The sequence below is a fragment of the Podarcis liolepis genome (genome assembly GCF_965112155.1).
Source record: "Podarcis liolepis genome assembly, chromosome: 2".
NCBI lineage: Eukaryota > Metazoa > Chordata > Lepidosauria > Squamata > Lacertidae > Podarcis > Podarcis liolepis.
In genome coordinates, this window is record NC_139555.1 from 79,344,236 (window position 1) to 79,368,463 (window position 24,228).

A 24,228-nucleotide genomic window follows, 5' to 3' on the forward strand; every position below is an offset into this window, starting at 1 on the left:
CTCCACTAACCCAGAAATAGTACCTTGGGTTAAGAACTTTGCTTCAGGATGAGAACAGAAATCGTGCAGCGGCGGCAGAAGAAGGCCCCATTAGCTAAAGTGGTGTCTCAGGTTAAGAACAGTTTCAGGTTAAGAACGGACCTCCAGAACGAATTAAGTTCTTAACCTGAGTTACCACTGTATGTCCTACACAGAGGAGACCCGTTGAGATTAACAAACCTGTTAGCTATGCCCAATAACTTCAAGGGGTCTACTCTGAGTGGGACCAGCATTAGGTACAACCCACAGTGATTCCAAGGCTTTGGGGACAAAGCAGGCTAGAACTCTTGCCACTGATTGATTTTTTTTGAAAGGAGGAGTAAGACAAATACAAAAACTCAAAGCAAAAGCAAACAAGGAAAGCAAAAAAGCAATTCAACAAGCAGTTAAATGACCCACTTTGGGGTAAGAGAAGGGAACAGTAGCCGCTAAGCATGTTGCTTCAGTTACTGTGTCCAATCTCTTTTCCAGCAATGACTACATCACAAAGAACCAACTTACCTGCATTTCAATTTCCCTCCTCAAAACTTGTTCCCATTCTGAAGTCATATACGATACTGTTTTAAAACAACAACCTCTGCTTTTGTCACCATTGGCTGTTGCTGCCATTGTTACGTGGGCAAAATCATTTTGTGTGGGGAATGACTTTGGCAAGCACAACATAATTACTCCTTCCTCCTCCTCATGTGTGCTGCCCTTCCCAATCTGCTCCAGGTTTCCCCATAACTCCCCACAACAGACTTGGGGGTGTTGTAGGGTGGCGTGCAAGGGGGAAGAGAGAGGGGGGAAGTCCTGTTGCAGTCACCGAAGTCGAAAACCAGTTGCTGGAAAACACATGAGGGGAGAGTGCTCTTGTGTTCGGATCCTGCTTGCAGGTTTCCCACAGACACCTGGGTGGCTACTGTGAGAACAGGATGCTAAGAACACATGGGTTACCAGTGGCTTCATCCAGCAGGCTCTTCTTATGTTCTTAAGGTTGGATTCGGTTACTACTAGATTTCTGTTTTTATCTTTTTTTATGGTACAATGATACCTTGGTTCTCAAACTTACTCCATTCCAGGAGTCCGTTTGACTCCCGAAACCATTCAAAAACCAAGATGCGGCTTCTGATGGGCTGCAGGAGCTTTCTGAACTCAAGCAGAAGCCACATCGGACGTTCAGCTTCTGAAAAACGTTCGCAAACCGGAACACTTACTTCCAGGTTTGCGGCGTTCGGGAGCCGATTTGTTCAACAACCAAGCCATTCTGGAACCAAGGTTCTGTTATCATTTACATTTTTCTACCCTACTTAGACGTTTGAAGCAGTTTTGAAATACTTTTGAAAGAAATAAAAATTGTTTTATCTTGTTTTCTGGTATCAGCTGGAGCTGTTTCCTTTCCCTTTCTTTGACGCTGTACATCTGCTCTCTTCCTTGCGGTGCATTGTAGTTTGGCTTGAGTGGGTTGACTTGTGGAAAGCTGATCAATGGGTGGCAGCAGAATTGTGGCAAGGCTGGATGGTGTTTCGATCTCTTCTAATTCTGTGATATATTCTAACTCTGTGATATATTTGTACAGGCGGGGTGGGGGGAGCATGAAAAAGATGGCAAGGATTATATGAAAGAGCCTTGGGAATTGGACAGGATTATCTTCATAGTCATTCCACTTGAATCCACTTGGAGCTGTCATTCTGTTAGCATTGCTTCTGAGAGAGAGAGAAATCTAGCACATTATTGGTTTCCTAGGACAGTCACTTCTCATACACACTAATTGGGTCTGAACTGGCAGTGACTGACCAGGAAAATGAACTGGGGGTGGGGAGTGATGGAAATGTTAGTCATTAGGAAATGGATCAGAAATAAAAATGCTACCGTCATAATGCTTTTATACAAATCTCTGCATTTATTCCACCTGGAATAATGTGTACAGCATTTCAGAAATGGGGAAAGGGCAGAAGAGAGCAACCAAAATAATTGGGGGGCAGGAGCTACTTGAGGAAAGGTTGTAATGTTTGAAGCTTTCTAGCTTAGGAGAAAAGCAAGTAAAGAGGGAACAAAATAGAGGTGTATAAAATTATGTGTGGTGTCATGAAAACTGATGGGGATAAGTTTTTCTTCTCTCATACTCTTAGGCCCCAGAAGGCAGCAATGCTTCTGAATTCAGTGCCTCATGTTCCCTTACTGCTACAGTGCCTCCCAAATGTCACAACTTCCATTCCACATTGAGGACTCAGCTATAGAGCTGTAAATAAAACATTTTAAGTGTGCTGCAAAGTGTATTATACCAATGTGGCACTAGATGGCGATTGTGAGCTATGGCAAATTCAATATATTTTTCAAAACTTTTTTAAAAAAAGCATTTTCACAGTGTTTTTTTATATGTGTGTAGATTTGATCCCAGACTCTGGTGAGCTAAACATCAACTGTTTAAATAATTTTAATGTTTTTCCACAAATAGTAAATTTGAGACTAAACTGTAAAGCGGAGATCCATTTTATATGTTAAGTATGTCCCCAAGTGTTGTTTTATGTCTTGCAGACTATGGTTGGGGTTTTGGAATTCTTGATATGGCTGATCCTCAGGCTAATTTGTCATTTGAAGTGGTTACCATCAATTGCTTGCCTCTTGTGGGGAATACAATTTTAAAATATCCTCCTCTTCATGTGGCCAAAAAAATGAATCATTAGGTTATTGTATTACTTCAGATGTCTGGTATTTATTATGCATACAATCAAGGAACAAAGGGTCTGAGAGTCTACCAAGATTCCCTTTGCAATATTTACCTAGAAACTTGATTGACCAGTGCAATCTTATACACACCCACTTAGGAAGAAGTTCCACTGAGTTCAATAGGGCTTACTACTATGTAAGTGGATATAGAATTGCAGCCTTAGATGTATTTCTTTAGTACAGAACTGTAGCTCTACAGATGTTCCTAGACTGCAGTTCCATTATCCCTGACTGTTGACCCTGCTGATGGAGTCCAAAAACATCTGGAGAGCCACCAGTTTCCTATCCCTTCTTTACTTGCTTTGATGTACAACTATGATCCACGTTTCTCTAGATAACTATCTGGTTCGTTATTTCTTTACCCATTTCTGCAAATTAAGGGCAGAATTCCCCCAAAGATAAACACCTTAAGTGTCACGGATTTCAAATGGAGAAAGTTCAGCAACAACTGTCCTGCTGTAAATAATTAGTGCTTAAAAGAGCTTAAGTTTTGGATGAGTAAGGTCTATAATATCTATCCTTACTTTTTAGCAGATTGCTGCAAGAAAGCTCCACTGTCATTAAAGTCTGGCAAAACTTCCCTAATGAGCAATTAACAGGGCACCACTTGAAGGAGTTCTCCTGGCACCACTTTTCGAGAACAGCAAGTTAGCCCTAGCATACTACTAAGTATACAGAACAAAATATTGCAGCTAGACTGGAGACTGGGAGTGGCCACTGAAACCATACAACACCAGTCCTGAAAGACCTACATTGGCTCCCAGTACATTTCCAAGCACAATTCAAAGTGTTGGTGCTGACCTTTAAAGCCCTAAACAACGTCTCCACACCCATCATTCAGCCCGGACACTGAGGTCCAGCTCCGAGGGCCTTCTGGCATTTCCCTTGCTGCGAAAAGTGAGGTTACAGGGAACCAGGCAGAGGGCCTTCTTGGTAGTGGCGCCTGCCCTGTGGAACACCTTTCCATCAGATGTCAAGGAAATAAACAACTATCTGACTTTTAGAAGACATCTGAAGGCAGCCCTGTTTAGGGAAGTATTTAATGTTTGATCGTATTTTTAATATTCTGTTGGGAGCCACCCAGAGTGGATGGGAAAACCCAGCCAGATGGGTGGGGTATAAATAAATGATGGTGATAATGATGCTTCACCAAATTTCCCTGCGAGAAATGGTTTCTCAGGAGTGAGACCCACTATTAGGAGCTGGAGCAGCGTTGGCTTCACAGATAAGGTGGGATGAAGCAGCTTCCTCATGCGGTGAGCACCCCACCTGTCCTGCCTTCTCTGCTGCTGTGGAGAGGTGGCGTTGGTATTGGTGCTGATTTCTGGCGAGATCTCATGAGATCCCGCTTGGAATCTGCCACCTCTGCTTTGCACCACTGCCATGCGGCCTTGATAAGGGATGATGGCAGGGCAGGGCAGCACTTCCTGTTTGGTCTCAAGAGGTGAAATGGGAAGTGCCGCCCCTGAGTGTGAGCAGCACAGCTTTTTCTTTTTCTTTTTTAAATTGTTCATTTTGTTTTGTTTTCTGCTGTTGCTGCAAGCAGCTACAGCGGCAACTGTGTTGGCAGCCTGCCAATTTGCTTCTTTGCAACGCACTGCTACATTGTAAGGGAAAAGCAGCAGTTCGCCACAAAACATGATGGTGGATATCTAGTGAAAACACAAAAAGTGGCCTCCTTTTGCTGGGGTTGGGGGATGAGAAAAAGAAACCACTGAGAAATGTGTTTTCTAAAGTGACTTGTATGTATTCAGCCAAGTCCTACTCGGAGTAGAACCACTGAAATTCATGAACTGTTCTGAATAGGACTAGCATTGCATGCCAGCCTGACTTCCACAATCTCTTTCATTAGTATATGTAAGTCGTTGCCGTCAGTTATCCCTCCACATGTTTTTAGTTCTTGATGTGTAGAGCCTTTAGACACAATCCGCTTACTGGTTGGGGGCATAGCTGTCAACCTTCCCTTTTTTTGCGGGAAATTCCCTTATTCCAGCACCGTTTCCCACTGCTTCCTGCTGCTATCCCGGATTGTTAGATATCCCATAGACTGTCCCTGGGACAGGTGAGGCTGCTTATCCCTTATTTTCAAATCTGAAAGTTGACAGCTATGGTTGGGGGCAATCCTTTTCTAAAAAATGAAGGCAAGGACAAATCCAGCTGCAAATATTTGGGACATGACCCAGCCAAAGTTGAGAACATTTAATTCCCAATACTTCCTAATGGATAGTAACAGTGCAGTCATATCCATATCTACTCGGAAGTAACTGCCATTGAACTCATTGAACTCGCAGGTAATTGGTTACAGCAGGGGTCGCCAACATGGTGCCTTCTAAAGGTTGCGTAGCTACAACTCCCAACACCAATGGCATTGCTGAATGGGGCTGGTGAGAGTTGTAGTCCAAAGCAACTGAAATGTGCCACCTTAGCTATCCCTTGGGTATAGAATTGCAACATTGAGCATCTCCATCACTCTCTCCCATTGAAATCAATAGGACTTAATGGGTCCTTGATTGTGATTTGATTGTGTCCTTTACTGTCCACTTTTTAATCCTTCCAGCAGTGTCTAAAGAGGGCATGAATTGATCATTCTGAGAATGCATTAGTTTTTAATAATGTGGAAATTACTATTTTGTAGGGGGAAATACTTATGCAGTACCGATTGCTACTGAGCAGTACCATGATGCTACTGAGCATCATGTCACACTGTGTGTTGTGGTGGCCCTGCTCCCGAAATGTAAACAATGTTAGAATCAGTGCTTTGGAGGCAAGATGTTACATGCCAGAAATGTTACTATTTTGCACAATTTATCTGACAGCTCCCCTGGATGATTATATTTTACCAGGCATTGCCCACACAATTTGTATCCTTGCAGTCATAAGTATGAAAAAACTTTCAAAAGCTGAGATTCTGTGTCTAGTACCTCATTCGGTGGAGGGTTTTGTTATGAAATCACAGCATATACACTAGGTATTTTTAGGGATGTGTTCTTGAACTGCAAATTACATATATGGAGTGATTCCAATTTATTTTTGCAAAGTGTACTGTAGGGAAAGTAGTCGTTATTTTGGAAGAAAACATATTTATGACTTAGCCAGACATCTTTGCTATATCCCACATGTTTTAAATATGTCCAAAAACAAACTTTCCCCCTTTAAAATTCCTGCATCCCCTCTTAAGTGTGAGTAAACCACTTCAAGATAATTTTTAAAATAATACAAGAGATTCGGTGCATTAAAAGAATATCTTGGCCAATTCACATGAAATAAAGTAACTGTGGTTTTATGGTGAAGATAGCCCCCAAACTGGGTGCTCTAGCAGTTTAGCTCTAGAGATCAGGAGGGAGGAGTTCTGGCATGGAAGTGACCACAAGATTCACCTTTGTAAAATTTGGAAACAGCCCCTTCTGTTTGCAACCCACTTTGTGTCATTCTGATTCAAATTGTTCAATCTGAGCTCTCTCTTCTCTTCTGACAAACAAAACAAAAAAACCCTGCTAGAATTAGATGCAGATGGCAGGTGTGGTTGTCTCTCCTGTGGTGCCAATTTGAATAAATTATTGTGGGGGCCCAGGAATGTCCCACCCAGCATAATCAATCACATGACGCGGTACACACACACCATTTAAATGGCAGTGCCCATCAACTTTGGGGGGCTCAGCCCCCACAAATGCTTTATTGGGGTGGGGTGAAGCCCCCATGGCCCCTAGGAGTTGGCTCCTATGGTCTCTCCTCTGGGGATGAAGCCTGGAAGATAGGTGGAGTGGTTCTGCTGCAATACCAGACTTTACCATTTGGGGGTTGGAAAACAGAAATCATGTTCCCTCCTTTAGTTTTTTGTGGGTGGGGGACAACCACATGAAGACTGGGGTCAAGATGAAGGTGCTCCTGGATAAGAAACCTTCCGAAAATCAAGTCAAAGAGTGGCGCAGAAGCTATCATGCTTAGGTGATTAAAACTGGAAAAGTCAGTTTTTCTTGCACAATCATGCAAAGTTCATGACTGAATATAAAGATAACATTTATGACTATGGTTCTTATAGTTCCTGGTGATTTCCTCGGCTTGCTCATAACATAAGCAGACAGTCATTTCAGATGATATTTCCCAGTCATCCTACAAACGCATACAAAAGTATTTCAATATTGGGAGGCAGGGGAATGTTGACTAATCCCATCTCTCTCGACCACCTCTCTCACAATGAATTTTAACAGCAATTATAGCTCCAAGTGCAGACATTTCCTAGGGACTTCAGAGCTGGCCAAGTTTAATGGATCAAGGCATAGCTTTGGACTATCAACTTTTTCCTTAATCCAGGAAATACCTTGGACCGCAATCTTAATTGCTGACATTCTTCTGCAAGCTCTGATTATGACAGCTAATAAAGTGACAAAAGTAGGAAGCCATAAGGAGCAACGGTGCTTGACCTTTTGTAAATGTTATGTTTACTTAGCCCAGAACATAGTAAGCAGACACCATCATCTGTAATTGTAAAGATTGTTCTACAGACTGGTAGATGTCTATCCTCAGCCTTTGAGCTTGTGTCCCTTCCCCCACCCCCAAAAAGAGGTTTTGACATCTTCATGTCTATTGAGAATCTGAAGCATTTCCTTCCTATTAATAGCCAGTGGCCTCTGGCCAAACACCCTGTCAAAACCTCTCTTATCTAGAAGGAACTGGGCTTTTGAGGTGTTTGGGATTTGAAAGAAAATGCTCGACTCACAACACCACATTATCTTGCCTTTGGCTCTGGCTCTCATCAGTGCAGATCATGACAGCTGAGATAGGGCGCCCAAGTTGCAACCCACAGATCCTGCCCACACCTTGGCTATTTTCAAGGCAGCAAGAAAAGATGCTACACTTTCTGCCATATCCCTTCACATGCTCTGCTTGTTCATCTACATTGATGCCCTAAGGCATTCTGGGCAGATAAAGGTGGCAGGAGGTGGCAGCCTTGGATGGTGATTTGCAGTGTACCTACACCTCAACTAAAATCAGGTTAAAGGCAGAGGAGAGGGGATAAAATGGATGTTGACAACTGGTGACAGTCCTGGTGAGCCTACCTGGCCTCATGCGCCCCAGCATTGGCAGCCATGATGACTGCTGGTGGTGGCCCTGCTCTGAGCCCTGTTGTCTTGATGCAAAGCAACTTCCAGCACCATGCTGAGAGGCAGAAGGAGAGCAGATCTAAGCAATGTAGTGGTGCTGTCCTAAGTAATGCAGCCTCTGAAGTTGCAATCCACTGGAGTAGGTGACTGAGCCTTGTCCAGTTGCCAAGGGAAAGTGAGGGCTCCTAGCCTGGCTTCTTCCACTGTGCTGCCTAGCATGGCCAGCCTCAAACATTTTGCTGCCCAAGAAAAAAGTTTGAGGTGATTATTATTATTATTATTATTATTATTATTATTATTATTATTATATTTAAAAAATCTAAGTGGTGTACAAAAAAGAAGCAACAACAGATAACTTAAAAACAAAATATTACAAAAGTACACAACATTTTGATTTCACCCCCTGAGGCACATTCCACTATCTCTCGAGACAGATGGATGCCAACAACAGAAGCCTGCAGCCAATGGATGCCATCTGTTGGCTGCAGAGACAGCTAACTCATAACTGCTGCCTCCTATGTTGTTTTTGCTGCATTAACTGCACTGAAGTGACCTCTCTGAGTCACAAGCTTTTGGGTAGTGTGTATGGAGGTCGTGGGTTGCCCAGACAATAAGACCCCACTCTTGGTCTCCCTGTTGTGTTCCAAAGGAAAGCAGAGCAATACATTTGGCACCAGCTTGGCTGCAGGTGTTGGCAGAAGAAGGCGTACAAGGAGCCACCCAACCTTCTTAGGGACAGCACTCCAGACTTGTGTACCATTTACTCCTTAGCCTTTTCTTCTCCAGAAGATGTCCCGCAGAGCAGGACAGGTACGGATTTTTTCCCTTGGGGTTTTATCCTGAAGCCTTTCTCATGAATGAACATAGCTGCAAAGTAGTGTAGGTTTAGGATCAGAGCTTCCTTCTCCCAGGTCGATGAGCCCCATCTGCCCTCATTTTTCTCTACAGAGTGTGCAGTAAGCCCTGCTCAATCATATATATATACTCTGTGTTCAGGTAGGTAGCAGTGTTGGTCTGATGCAGTCAATATATTGTCCAGTAGCACCTATATAGTAGCACCTATGTTGTCCAAACATCACCCTGGGTAGAAAACACTTTAATGTTTGGGAAAATCCAATCATATGGCAACTCATGTTGGAAGTGTGGATTTTGGTGAATATCCTTAAAAATAGCTCAAAAACTTCATTGGTTGTGGGGTTTTTTGTTTTTTGAGATTTTGCAAACACACACACACCGTTGACCAAAGAAAGCTCAACAACTTTTGTGTCCAGATTTCACTTTTTTGCCAGCCAGCCTCCTTATTCAAAACAGTCAGATCCAAAAGCCTGCTGGAATAAAAAAGTATCCATCTGCAGTGGAAGGACAACAAGGAGTGAGCCAATCTAACATCTCTAGGGAGGGAGTTCCAAAGTCTGAGAGCAGCCACCAAGAAGATCCTCTCCCACATCCCCATCAAGTGTGCCTTTGAGGATGGTGGAACCAAGAGAAGGGCCTCTTATTTTCCTGGCACCACTGTTGGTATTGTGTGAAGTAGTAATGTATGCATTAAGCTACCAAGTTGAGGCACTGAGCATGAAGACAGGATGTAATTTATTTGAATAGAACTTTCAAGTTTGAAGGATCTTTGAGTATCAAAAGAGAGCCTTTACCTTTTCTCCATGAAAACCTGGAGCTAATAAATTATGCTTTCATGGAAACGTTATAGATTAAGCATGCTAAATTAGTTGACCTCTGTCTCAGATGGTTCAAGGTTCAAAGTAGGAGGATTATCCTACACTCTGGCCAGAGGGAATATTAACTTGCCTGTTCATTTGCATTAGGAGCAAAGTCAACCAAATCATTCAGGCTTATGGTTATGTGCATATGCTCATGGGGTGAGGAGATAGCTCTATTTATCTGCTTTTTCTAGTTGTCTTTTTTCAGACTAACTGGGTTTTTAACCTGAGAAATCAAGCCAAAGAACATTTATGCAGCAAAGTGTAAGCTATGAACAAAGAGAGCATTATTGGAATCATATCAAAGACCCAAATTTTAAAAAAATTAAAAATGATCAAGCAATTTATGAAAGCATGACTTTGGAAGCAGATATGGCAATAGCTTTCGAAGGAAAAATAAATTTAAAAACAAACCATTTCTCTATATAAGATATCTTATAGATAATTTTGTATACGTGAGCAGAGGTGCTCTCAGGACAGAGAAATTACTTGCCTGCCTTAGTAATGCAAGTTATGTGATTCAGAAATATGAGACACTGTTCACAATGCTGTCCTTACAGTTTAAGGTATGGGTAGGCAAACTAAGGCCCAGGGGCCAAATCTGGCCTAATTGCCTTCTAAATCCGGCCCACGGACGGTCCAGGAACCAGCGTGTTTTTACATGAGTAGAACGTGTGCTTTTATTAAAAATGCATCTCTGGGTTATTTGTGGGGCATAGGAATTCATTCTCCCCCCACCCCCATCCCCCACAAAAAATATAGTCGGGCCCCCCACAAGGTCTGAGGGACAGTGAACCAGCCCCCTGCTGAAAAAGTTTGCTGACTTCTGGTTTAAGGCAATGAACTTGTATACCTCTGTTATGCAAGCTTTAGAGGACACACAAGGCAAGAAGTTAGACAATAACTTTATTGTCACTAATAAAGAAAATGGGAAACTCTTGACTCCACCCAGAAACAGCCACCTAATGTCCATTATTACACTTTCCACACAATATAGTTTCCTTCAATCTATTATTATTTGAAATCAAATAATTATTCCATATTCACAGTGGGTTCAATGGAATGATGGTATTGTTATTAGTGTTTCAATATTGTTTTATTCTTGTGTTTTGACCATCTTTGTCATATCAACCACAGTATGTATGTCTGTCTGTTTGTGTGTGGATATATATGCACTAATGCAATACTGAGGAACAAGTTTGTGTTACCATCATTCCAATTCATGTTAGAAACATTGTAATTATTCTGGGTGTAATTATTTTTGACTAAGTGATACACAAAGTTGATCCACTGAAATCAGATACAGTATATAAATATAGGTACAGTATATTTAGAAAAATTCCAGGACTATGACAGGTTCATAATCAAATAAATTGTCAGAACCTGATAATTTTAGTTTCTTGGTTCTGCATATAAATATTTAGTTTCAAATGCCTGAAAGTGCGTGTCTCTGTGTGTGTATGTATACAGTATGTAGGTCAAATCCACTTTACCTGATTCTGTTTCAGAACCTCCATTTGATTGCATGGAGGCTGACATGAGACATAATACAGATAAAAACTATGAGTTGGCAAGGATACTAACAGCCTCAGTTCACTAATGCAACTGTCTTACTGTCCTTGAGTTTTTTGTCTAGATAGAAAAAGTAGATCTGTATTAGTAGTCCATATATTTCAGGAGAGGCGACTCATAACTGATCTAGACACTAATGTGATCTAGACATCTGCTCCAAAAAGGATGCAGGCCACTTCAAGCAGGGCAGGATCTGGGATAGCCCCTAGCAGGTGCACCAACTCTAGGGGGTGGAGGTGTCTTCGGCCCCCTTCATTTTTGTTGGAAGCGGGCAGGGCCTCCTCAATGCGGAGGGAGCAGAGGAGGCCAAGTGTGGCGCTCAATGCAGCACAGTTTCAGTGGCCGGCTGCTCCAGAGCACTCAGCCTTCAGAAAATGTGATGTCACACATGTGAGCTGCGTGCAGGGCCCCTCAATTTTGGAGGCAACTTGACCCTTTGTGTTAACTCCCAGGAGCAATGGAATTAGCTTTGGTAAGGGTCTGAGCTTAACTGAGCAATTAACGTGGTAACTAGGCAGCTTTCATTATCATCATGTTCTCTGCTACTTGTTAGAGTTTACGAAGGAGGGAGGGCAAGAAGATGATGAGAAACTGGAGAATTTGATTCTTTGACTGAAGTCTGAATTCCTGGGTTTGGGGAACAGCCAAGTGATGAATCCTCTGACTCTGGTCTCCTGCGTAGTGCTCTTCCTTAGACTGCATCTGAGGCCAGCTTGAAGTTGAAGGGTTCTTGAGGCAAGGACCCAGTAATCCACCTCCAAATTTGACTGAGTCATCTGGTGTCCGCTAGATTATACCTTATAGAATACATGTTCCATAGCACAGGTCTTTCTTTAATTCCAATATCAAATGTACACTGTGGTGGTAGAAGGGCTGCAGTTTTATATTTTCACAATATGTACTAGCAAATGAGAAATTTCCTGTAATTTAGATGCTGTTTCTGACACTGAGATTTATAAGTTTCCTACAAAAAAATTCCTCCTGAACGTCAAACCTTCCTGCAAAAGTTCATATTACCACAAATTATCTGTAATTTGTGTGAAATCAGAATTCATCTGGCCACTTCATTTGCAAACACTGCCCAGCCAAATCAAGCAAAGATGTTAAAACCATCCATATATATATATATAGAGAGAGAGAGAGAGAGAGAGTTCCAACATCAGCAAGTATTTTTACTCTTCCATTATTTTCACTGTGATAGCTGATCTGTGAGTCCCTTTTGGATATTCCTGCAGAAAAAAGTTCAAAGGGCATGTAGGACCAAACATTTTCTATAATTGCCTATGTGCTTGCAACCTACACTTGAGATAGAGGCTGAAAAAATACCATATTGCCCCCAAAGAGCAATAGTGGACAGGCGGAGTCCCCCCAACTCCAGGTGACCCCCGAGCGGAATAATGACTCAAGACAACGTGCTATGGGATTAAAATTGGCCACAACTTTATTCAGATGTAGGGAGAACTTGGCTCAGGCATTGGGCGTTTATCCTTCCCAGTCCCCAGCCTGGGAGACATCAGGGTTGGCTCCCAGTACATTTCTGAGCCCAATTCAAAGTGTTGGTGCTGACCCTGAAAGCCCCAAACGGCCTCGGCCCAGTATACCTGAAGGAGCGTCTCCACCCGCATCGTTCAGCCTGGACACTGAGGTCCAGCTCCAAGGGCCTTCTGGTGGTTCCATCACCTTGAGAAGTGATGGAACCAGGCAGAGGCTCGAGAAGTTAGGTTACAGGGAACCAGGCAGAGGGCCTTCATGGTAGCAGCGCCCACCCTGTGAAATACCCTCCCACCAGATGTCAAGGAAATAAACAACTATCTGACTTTTAGAAGACATCTGAAGGCAGCCTGGTTTAGGGAAGTTTTTAATGTTTGATGTTTTATCATGTTTTTAATATTCTGTTGGGAGCTGCCCAGAGTGGCTGGGGAAATCCAGCCAGATGGGAGGGGTATAAATGATGACGATGATGACGATGATGATGATGATGATGATGATGATGATGATGAACTGACCCCTGGCCTCATCCCAGTGTGTATGCTTAGACAGACACCATTCCTTGGATCTACTAACCCTATTCCTGAAATCCTACAGTATGGGAAGCATGCTTCATCTGCTTGCCTGGGCTATGAACATCATTCTGCCTCCACCCCCAACCCTGAGGTAACATCCAATTGTTTCCAGAAGCTGCACTGTGGACAACAGAAGAAACTGGTTTTCTTTCTTTCTTTTAGCTTGCGGAACAAGCTTTTACCTGTGAGAGTTTAAAAATACATGAACAATGAAAGCGGATAGTGTTCAGCCTGTCTGTCATATGCTTTGTTTGCTGACAGCACTGGATTCTTAAATGGTTCACCAGCTGCATCTGTCTTGTAAATTGGGCTGGTAATTGAGTATGCCTAAAGCTACTGGCCACAAACCACTCATTTTGGAGTCATCCCATTGACCTTCTGTACTGAACCTGAGCACTGAGGGTCTCTCGACAAGCAAAGTTCAGCTTCTTTTTCTTGGAGGCCTTAAGGCCCTGAGGAGTCTGTTCTTCACTGAATATGGTCAATACTTGACTAATGATAATTCAATAAAAGACATGGCCTTTTAATGCAATATTACTCACATGAATATTGATCAAAACCAGTAACATTTGTTACATCCTTGCTAGATAGTTATTCCTCTTGTATGTTACATTGTTGCTTCTGCCTTCAGCAGTATAAAAGATTAATCAAAATTGGTTTTATGTAGAAACACCACAATCAAACATGTATTTTGTGAGTGACACAACAAAAAGAAAATAATCCATATGGCCGCTAGGAAAGATAAAATACCAAATTCTCGAATTTAAGTTTCCAATGTGTATATGAGTTTTGGTCGCTTCTGGCATTGGTTTTAGTGGTGTGGAAGCTGCTCCTCATCATTCTGTCATCTTGGAGAGTCGAAGTCACACCACAGCTCATTTCCATGATTGTGTTGCTCCTGCTCTGGTGTGGTAGGAGCCACAGAGAAAGCTCCTTCTATACAACCTTGGTTCTCCAATTATACCAAGTAGTATTCAAAGCAATGGTGTTGCATGGGTTCCTGTGCCCTCAAAAGCTGGAAAGGGATCTTGGGAAGCAGGCTTCTTTTCGAGAAGTAAAATCTGGTTAACGGATCTTAACTAACACTTGAAGAAAAATGCATTGCAGAACTGAAAATGCATGTGGTACCTGTATACAAAATGTTGCAGTAAGGTGTGGCAGACATCCATGCCCTTTTACAGGATACTCCATTCCACACACCCCTTCCTTGCTTTCCATTTCTCTCCCTTCCAATAATCAGCCAGCATTCTGTGACCACGGAGTATGCTCAGTCCCCATAGGGCTATTTTGGGCTTTTTAAAAAAAATCCCCTTAACATTTTGGTACTTCTGAAAACCTTGGCATTCCCCTAAGCCTGCTGATACATCTACCTTGTCTGTGGAAGGTGTCATTTGGCTATATAAGGATCAATTATTAAGACAATGAGCTCACTGTATAGGATGGACGACAAGGTGGGTGAAGCTATTCATAGGTTATATGTTGTTAATAGTAAATATTCGGACAGGATCTGTATCTCTCAGCTGAAGCAGCTGTTCAAGAGAAGCTTGAAGGCTGCAATCCCATGTACACTTACCTGGCAGTAACTCCCATTGGACTCAGTTGGGCTTACTTCTAAGTAGACAGAAGTGTAAGAAGCAGTACAGTTGTACCTTGGTTTTCAAACAGCTTAGTTCTCGAACATTTTGGCTCCTGAATGCTGCAAACCCAGAAGTGACTGTTCTGGTTTGCGAACTATTTTTGGAAGCCGAACGTCCAACGGGGCTTCTGCGGCTTCCGATTGGCTGCAGGAGCTTCCTGCAGCCAATCAGAAGCTGTGCTTTGGTTTCTGAATGTTTTGGAAATCGGACAGACTTCCAGAACGGATTCCATTCGACTTCCAAGGTACGACTGTGCTGTAATTGTAAGCTTCTGCACAATGGAATTTTCACAGATATACCCAGGTGTGTCCCTTTGTACAAAATCAGGAGACCAGGTTGCAGAACTCATCCTAGCATACAAAAATCTGTTTTCCCAAAGCGTATTTGATATAGTTGTATATCTGCTATTTTTCAGGCTCAACAAAAGATTTAATTGAAACTTGCTGTGCTGCTGGACAACAGTGGGCTATTGACAACAATGAATGCACAGAAATCCCTGTAAGTGGAGCTGATGGCGATATCTGCAGGTATGTAAACTAAAGTTAAGAAGCTGAAAAATCACAAGCAGCCTGCGTTTTATAATCTGACATATGATCCATGTTACACACATACAGGGATTATCCATTCTTACCATTTGCCCTGCTCTTTCAACCCAGAGCTCCATGCTTTAACACTCCATGTCCAAACGTGCCTTTTCTCTCTTTTTTGGCCCCAAGCTTTTCTCACAAAAACCCGTTCTTTAAAACTTAAATCAGACCAAACATCAGTTCAGGTTTTCTGCAGATTGACGTTTGTTCTGATTGAGCTATAAAGAGCTAGTTTTCACCAGGAAAGCTCTGAAGGGGTGCACCCTGTCACAGAGCTTTAAATTGTGGACCATGCCTGGAAAGTGCAGAAGAAAGATATGGATAAGCCCATCTGCGCACATGCTGCGTAAACTTACTGAAGTGTGGCAAGACGGCCTGATATATATATAAGGAACATTTCTCTCCCAAAATATAGAGCCTTAATGAACCTGAACCTTTTAATATGCACATTCCTCCAATTACAGGAGAACAATTATTTTGGCTTATCGCAGATCATACGATGATTTTTTTAATGCTATAGATGAATAAGATAAGGCCTTTAATTTTGCCTGATAAAAATCAAGCTCCCTGCTGAGAATCTGTGCTAAGTGCAAAAGTCTGTTTCTCATAAACGGCACACATAAAGTGCACTATGCATATGGAACTGAGTTAATGGGATGCTTACTTTCCGTCACTGCCACCTGAATCTCGGCCTTTAGTAAGTCTGTTTCCCCAGCGTAATCTCACAGAATTTGATATGACCCATTTGCTAAGAAGTGCACTATTATAGTGCATGGTCTAAAATAGCAGGAATACTGCAATTAAGAAAATGTGAGCCAGTTTCTCTCTCATTTGGGGGGGGGAATGTCTAGCACAAATGGAAACTAAATAAATAAAGATCAAATTTTAAGTAAATGAGCTCCTTACAAAGGGATTTAGAATTTAATTAATGGGTCTTTCTTCTCATTCCATATGTAAATATCAGACTGAACTCCTGCTCAAAAGATTATACTCATTTCACTGCAACTTTCTATAGCAAGTTTACAAATAACCAAAGTAGATCTGATACTGGTAGAGTACAGGAGCTTAGCGAGGAGAAAAAAGTGCACTTGGTGATAGAAGCATGATATTAGGTATGTATTTATACAAAGAGGAGCGTGTCAAGTCTCCTCATTTTATGCTTTTATAGCAGCTGCACAATCCCACCTCTTATCATGGCCTGAGCATTGTACCAATGGAAGGTGTGGACTGGATGTATACTGAGCCAATAAATAAATATGTATAAATATGTATTATATGTATATTATATGTATAAATAAATATGTATACTGAGCCAATAAATAAATAATGAGAATGACTGAATCCATGTTTGCCATGGATGGAATGGTAATGCTTGTATCTGGCAGGATAATATAACATAGGAGCCAACCCCTAGGGGCCAAGGTCCCTTTGGCCCCCTGAATAAAATATTTGAGGGGGCTGGTCCTCCCCAAGGTTGATGAGCATTGCCATTCAAATAGTGTGTGTGCACTGTGTCATGTGATCTATTACGTTGGGACATGGCTTACCTTCCCCCAATATTTTATTCAAGTTGGCACCCTGCAATATATAATATTTCTATGTTGATCAAGACCTGGAATGTATGTTCCTGCATAGGGACCATAGGAAAGTGCCTTATATTAAATCAGACTTGTTGGTCCATCTAGAACCGAACTCTCCAGGATTTCAGAACAGGGACTTACTCACAAGTAAGCATCCAGTGGATTGCAGGGCATCTTGCAGACCCCCCCCCCCCGAGATGGACAGTACTAATAGTCATGTTGTTATGGATAATAATAATAATAATAATAATAATAATAATAATAATAATAATTTATTATTTATACCCCGCCCATCTGGCTGGGTTTCCCCAGCCACTCTGGGTGGCTTCCAAAAGAATATTAAAATACTGTGATACATCAAACATTAAAAGCTTCCCTAAACAGGGCTGCCTTCAGATGTCTTCTAAAAGTCTGGTAGTTGTTGTTCTCTTTGACATCTGGTGGAAGGGCGTTCCACAGGGAGGGCGCCACTACCGAGAAGGATGCATTTTAAGGACATGGAGAAACTAATTTGAGACCCACCACTTGGCCCCTAGATCCTTCTGAATCATGGTTGCTAAAATCATGGTCAACTCTAGGTAGTTGGATCATGCAAGACCAAGATTGCATCAGTTGCTCTAGTTGCCACTGAATTCCCAAGTCAAATGTAAAGTGCTGGAGGGGCGGGGGGAATCTCCGGGTTTGGTCCTGCTGCGTGTGGTGAAGCAAACCACTGCAGTCGTCAGCATTGAACCAGCTGGCAAGCAGATGGTTTAAACCTGCTGGGTGCTGCATTGCCACCACAAAGCAGCCCCTTGCAGCCAGCAGGATTGAGTGGAGAAGTGCAATCCTGTGGGAAACATGCTGGCGAAGCAGCCTGCAGGATTGATCCCTGTAGGACAACAGTGCCATGAACCTGGAGCTCCACTAACATCATTCCACAACCTTCCTGTTGTGGCAAACACAGTACTGCCCCTACACAACACACACACACACACACACACACACACACACTCCTTTGTCCCTGTTGACCTCTTGATTCAGCATTTTGAGCTGCAAAATAGTGATGCCAATGAAAGGGCAAGAAAACACGCAGAACATCTATTTGGCGTGTCCAGTGGTGTCAGTTCTTACTGAATAATGGCATTTGCAAGTAGAAACCTGCCTTTTGAGAGCAACATGTGTTTTATTTGTTGTAGAATTGCTCAGAAGCAGTGTTGTGTCTCGTATTTAAAGGAAAACAGCTGCATTGCTGGCATGATTGCTGCCAGAGAAGGTGAATTGTGTGGCCCAGATGAAAGTGAGACCTGCGGAGGATCATTTTATAAGGCAAGGCACAATGCTGGAACCTTTGTGGCACCATTACTAATTCAAATCAGGTTAAGCTTTGGCACTTTTAAGGGTTTGGCATTTGTTCTCTCTCTCTCTCTCTCTCTCTCTCTCTCTCTCTCTCTCTCTCTCTCTCTCCCTCCTTAATTGCAAAGCATCATGGACCAGGAATGAAAATTTCACTTAGCTAAGCATTTTGACTGCTCATATTTATTTCTCTGCTTCAGCCAGATGCACAATCTTGAATTTCAGGGCCTTCATTTTAATTTGCTTTTCCATATATCTAATAGATAAGAATTTCATTAGTGCATAGCTTAAGAAGTCTATCTCCAGTATTATACTTAACAGCATGTTACTTGCTTTTTAAAAATCATATTATAGATAGGGAAGTAGATTACATCAGCCCCCTCCCCCTCCTTGCTTAACCACTTATTGGATTGAAGCTGAACTGAGCAGTTGAACAGAACACTTGACTTAGAAGAAGAAATGTTTCACTCCAGAAACTTTAGCTCATAAATAAAGATTGATGCAGATGCTAAATTGGGGGGGGGGAGAGGGGGATTTGCCCTGGCAAAAGAAATTGCACAGCTTCATTCACTTCATTGATTCCCATACAATGGAGCCTTGCCAGTTTCTGCCTGCTTAGGATCTGACTCCTTATTTATTATGTCCTTTCTTCCAGATTGTAGCCAAACTGAAGGTTTCAGAATTCATTAAACATTGATCACCATTTACAAAGTTGTTTGATACTCCCGAGTGTAATTTTCCATTGCCTCAGCAGGAAATGCATTAATCCTGCCAAGTCTTGTAATATCAAAGTGTCTTACGAATAACTTCTGTTAGTATGAAAAATGTAAGGTCATTCTTGGTGCAACACAGGGGTTAATTGGTTGGTGAGGCTTATTATTCCTACTGAATAATCTAATTTTCAGGACATTATTACAGTATTTGATTATTTCTGAAAATGAGTAAAAATGCAATGCTGAGATTTGTGTTATGGATCATTTATCTGCAATGGATGTTGCTATGATATAAACTGTACAGCCCAGTTGCCATAAAATTCCTAGTGAGTGAACAGGGAGAACTGCTTGTCAAGGACGCCTCCAAATTTCGGGAATTAATTCTTTGTGCAGTGAAGTCTTGTTCCATGTGCATTATTTCAGAGAATGGGGCTGTGATTTCATGCATGCTTACCTGGGAGCAAGTCCCATAAAAAGGTTTGATGGGACTTGCTTATGAGAAGATATGCACCCAATTGCATTGTAAGCAGCATTGTAAGTCAGGGTGGTATTACTGGTGCAACTACACCTGATCACCTATGAAATAATGTTGAATGGTGAGCTGTTTGAAATAGGAAATGCATGCTGTGTTTGCTAGCATTCAGCCTCCTGCTGTTGGCAGTGGTGGCTGGTGCCCATTGGGACTGGGGGTGGAGGAGGTGGAGCCAGAGCCAATGACAGGTAAAGCCAATGACATCGCTTGTCCCCATCCTCCTGCTTGCTTTGTTCAACAAGCGGGGCATTGAGATGATAGCTCAGTCAGTAGAGCATGAGATTCTTAATCTCAGGGTTGTGGGTTCTAGCTACACATTGAGCAAAAGATTCCTGTACTGCAGTAGGCTGGAATAATAATAATAATAATAATAATAATAATAATAATATAATATTTATACCCTGCCCATCTCGAAACCCAGCCACTGGGCGGCTTCCAACAGAATATTAAAATCACGATAAAACATCAAACATTAAAAACTTCCCTAAACAAGGCTGCCTTCAGAAGTCTTCTAAAAGTCAGCTAGTTGTTATTTACTTGACATCTGATGGGAGGGCATTCCACAGGGTGGGTGCCACTACCGAGAAGGCCCTCTGCCTGGTTCCCTGTAACCTCACTTCTCGCAGTGAGGGAACCGCCAGAAGGCCCTCGGAACTGGACCTCAGTGTCCAGGCAGAATGATGGAGGTGGAGACGCTCCTTCAGGTTGATGGCCCTTGTGGTCCCTTCCAACTCTACAACTCTGTCAGACTAAGGAGAAGGAGGAAGTTGGGGGCCAGGGCCAGCACTGGGGCTGCTTGTCACTAAGAAGGCAGGCAGCTGGGGTCCAGCTGAGGGCAGGCTGATGTTGGCAGTCCAGGGCTTAATTTGCCCTAATGGGCCAGCCTTCACTGGCTGATGGTTCAAGGAAGATGCCTTCAAAAGAACAGTTAATAGTAAGACTGCAAAGAGTATTTCTGAGGCATAGAGAAAATGGGATTGGGTTTCCCAACTACAAATGTGCACTGTGGGGCATTGGCAAGAATGAGCAAACAAGATGAATGGGAAAGGGAGGCATATTATCATATCTGTATTCCTGGATTGGTTTGTGGTGAATGTCACTAAGACAGGATAACACTTAGTCCTGAGGGCATTCTGTTTTTTTCTGAGACAACCCAATCAGCCTTACAGCCTTAATTGTGCTTGATAAGCTTCGTACAATGCTGTAATTCTGCTTCTCATTCCTTTGATTAAGGGTGGTGTACCTATAAAAAAGAAATAAAATAACAGATTCCTTTTATTGAGCCAATTAATGTTGGTTTAAAAGCATGCATGCTCTTAAACATCATTTAGTATTCTGTGGCAGGCTACAGAGATATGAATATGAAAGCATCCAACACACTGAAAAGATAAAACCTCAAGCCCAGATGGAGGGAAGTACAATAAAGATGACATCTGTAAGAGAAGAAGGAAGTTAGAAGAAAAGAATAAAAGCAGGCGTGGAAAACATAGAAATGCTGCAGGACACTCTGCTCATTAAAGATTCCAAGTTTAGTCCATTATGACACTCTAGTCTACAGAAGACTCTAGGAGGAATATAAAATGTATTTATGTACATTTGAATTTGTTTACTACATTTTGACTACTAGGGTCCTCAAAGTAGCAGCTTATAAGAAAAATAAAACATCAACAATGCAAAACATTGTTCATAAGAACAACACAGATGCAAGATGTTAACAATATTCCATCTTCTTAAACACAAATGAACTACAGTAGTGCCTCGCAAGACAAAAAGAATCCGTTCTGTGATTCTCTTCGTCTAGCGGTTTTTTCGTCTTGTGAAGCAAGCCCATTGACGGATTAGCGGATTAGCGCTATTAGCGGCTTATCTGCTGATCGGATCAGCTGATAAGCGGCTTAGCGGCTTAGAAAAAGGGGGGGAAAGGAAAAAAAACCAGCAGGAACTCGCAAGACAGGAAATTCGTCTTGCGAAGCACCTCCAAAACGGAAAACTCTTTCGTCTAGCGAGTTTTCCGTCTTGCGAGGCATTCGTCTTGTGGGGCACCACTGTAATCCTGTCTTCTTAAGAAATCAAAGTAAGTAGCCCTACTTCTTAGACACCCCAGTGGAATAAAGCCATCCTGAAAGATCTCACAAAAACTGCAGTGGGAAGGGTCTGGTCAGTTTCTCTAGGGAGCAGACTCACAGTGCAGGTCCTACTATGTTTCAGGTAGAGGCTAATTTTATCTCAGAAGTTTGATAAAACATCACATTTGCTCCATGTAGACATATATATTAGAGGTGTGCATCAAATTCAGATAAATTCTAAATCCCAAGCTGAAGAAGACTGCTTTTGAAAGGTTTACGGCTTGCCAAAGGTGAACTGAGATATCTTCAAGGCAGTATGTGTTGAAGCACCTCTGAAGTGCTTCATGGCTCCAAGGCAATCGAGATTTTTTAAAAATGCTTCAGACAGGCATCTATTAAAAGCAAAAATACTGTCTCTAAACCTGCCATTATACCATAACACCAGGGAGGAGTGATGGGCAATAGCAAGGAAACACCACAGTGGGGAGAAGGCAACGCAAAAGTTCCATTGTGCCTGACAAGTCAGGCTTGTAATCATCAGAGGGGGTTACTTTACCTGGAAAATGAATTATTTTTTTGTTTGCACCTGATTTATTTATTCCCAGGCAAATTCTTTTAGGGTTGCAGCTTTAAAGTTAAAAATCAATACCTTGAAAGCAGCCTGTAATCAAAACAGCAACCAGTGAAATTTTCAGAAAATGGGTATGACCTCTGCAGGGCAGTCGCGAAGATGCCTAGCCTTTGGTGCTATTTCCTCTTTGAACTCAGGAGCACTATCCACTTCACCACTTCCCTCATATGCAATGGGGGCAATTTTGCAGCAGACATTATGAGGCCCAGAGAGAAATGGGCCTGAGATTAAAATAATACATTTCTTGTGACTGGCTGCTTACACTGTCAATCAGCCAGCCTGCCAATGAAGGAATAGGGGGAAGCATTTTGGCATCAGCTCAAAATACACATGACCACTTTGTTGCAGCATTAAATTAATATAAAAACACATTAAAATGTCTCTTCCAGTTGTCTTCTCTGTATTGCACCTAGGAAAGAAAGAGCTGTGGGGTGGAAAATCCAGCTCTTTTTAGTTGTTTTTGTTTGTTGGGAAATTATGTGCAGTTTTATTGTTTGTTGTGGCTTGATTTAACAGTTTGAAAATGGAATCATAAATTGGATGCCGTAGGGGTAATTATAATTACCTGCTGCGATAAATTAAGTTTCTCAGTAAGAAAGAACAGGTCTATTATACTTGAATTTTCAGCTTTGAAACTTCTTGTTGTGGGTGATTGCAACATTTACTAGTAGGTACGGATCGACTGTTGTGTTCGTTAATGTGAATTTTGTCACAAATCATAAAGAAACATATGGGGAGGGAGGAGATCTGATATATGATCCTGAAACCTTTGTGTTGAAAACAGGGATTTGCAGAATGATGAAGTCCACCATAAAGATGCCATTTTAGCTGCTGAAGCCCAAGCACAATAGGTCTTCTGCAGCTGTATTGAAAAGCTGGTTCACACGTGAGCCTGATATATTAAATATCACATGAATTTGTTACAGTTAGTCACTGGGTGACAGGGCAGCCCTGAACAGATTCCAGTGCCCCTGATTCTGGTGCAGGCGAAACAAATGCACCCCTGCCTCCCTAATTTTCTTAGATTCGGGGTGATGGCTAGGGCAGCTCAGAAGCATAACTGTCAACCTTCCCTTTTTTTGCGGGAAATTCCCTCATTCCAGTGCCATTTCTGCTGCTTCCTGCTGTTATCCCGGATTGTTAGATATCCTGTAGACTGTCCCTGGGACAGATGAGGCTGCTGATCCCTTATTTTCAAGGCTGCTGATCCCTTATTTTCCAATCTGAAAGTTGACAGCTATGCTCAGAAGGGCCCTCGTGCAAACGTGTGTGTGCAATGGTAGAGGCCTAGCTGGAAAGCTTAAAGCCTGCTGCCACTACAAGGGAGACAGATTGAAGAAAATGTGAACTGGCTCCACCCCTTTGCTAGACCAACTGCAGCTAGAAGGTGGGTGGAGTCATAGCTCTTAAAAAAGTGTAGACTCGCACACGCAGGCCAGCTTCCATTTTGACATGCATTGTTTGTTTTGGGCTTCTCAGAAGTACATAAAGGCAAGAAGTGAGGTGGGGGGGAGAGTGCCAGCCAGCAATGGTGCCCACCTGAGAGGTGCCAGGACTGCATTCTGGCACACTCCGACTGGAAAAAATAGCACTAGGAAGTGCACATTTCTTAGGATGGCCATGCTTCAGTTCATGTATTATTGGGGGAAGTTAGTAGGTTCACTTTCAATATGAATTGAACTGAATTCCTCTCAAGTTCCTGCCCACTAGAAGAAGAAGAAGAAGAGTTTGGATTTGATATCCCGCTTTATCACTACCCGAAGGAGTCTCAAAGCGGCTAACATTCTCCTTTCCCTTCCTCCCCCACAACAAACACTCTGTGAGGTGAGTGAGGCTGAGAGACTTCAGAGAAGTGTGACTGGCCCAAGGTCACCCAGCAGCTGCCATGTGGAGGAGCGGAGACGCGAACCCGGTTCACCAGATTACAAGTCGCTCTTAACCACTACA

The 24,228-nt window shown here is 42.4% G+C and overlaps 1 protein-coding gene across 1 annotated transcript in view; it reads left to right on the forward strand.

Moving 5' to 3' along the window:
• The window catches only part of FBLN2 (fibulin 2), a 136,871-nt gene that overhangs the window by 71,540 nt on the left and 41,103 nt on the right, over positions 1-24,228 (forward strand). The window contains 2 exon segments of the mRNA XM_083489174.1: positions 15,253-15,364; positions 18,183-18,312. Coding sequence (XP_083345300.1) covers positions 15,253-15,364; positions 18,183-18,312 — 242 coding nt within the window.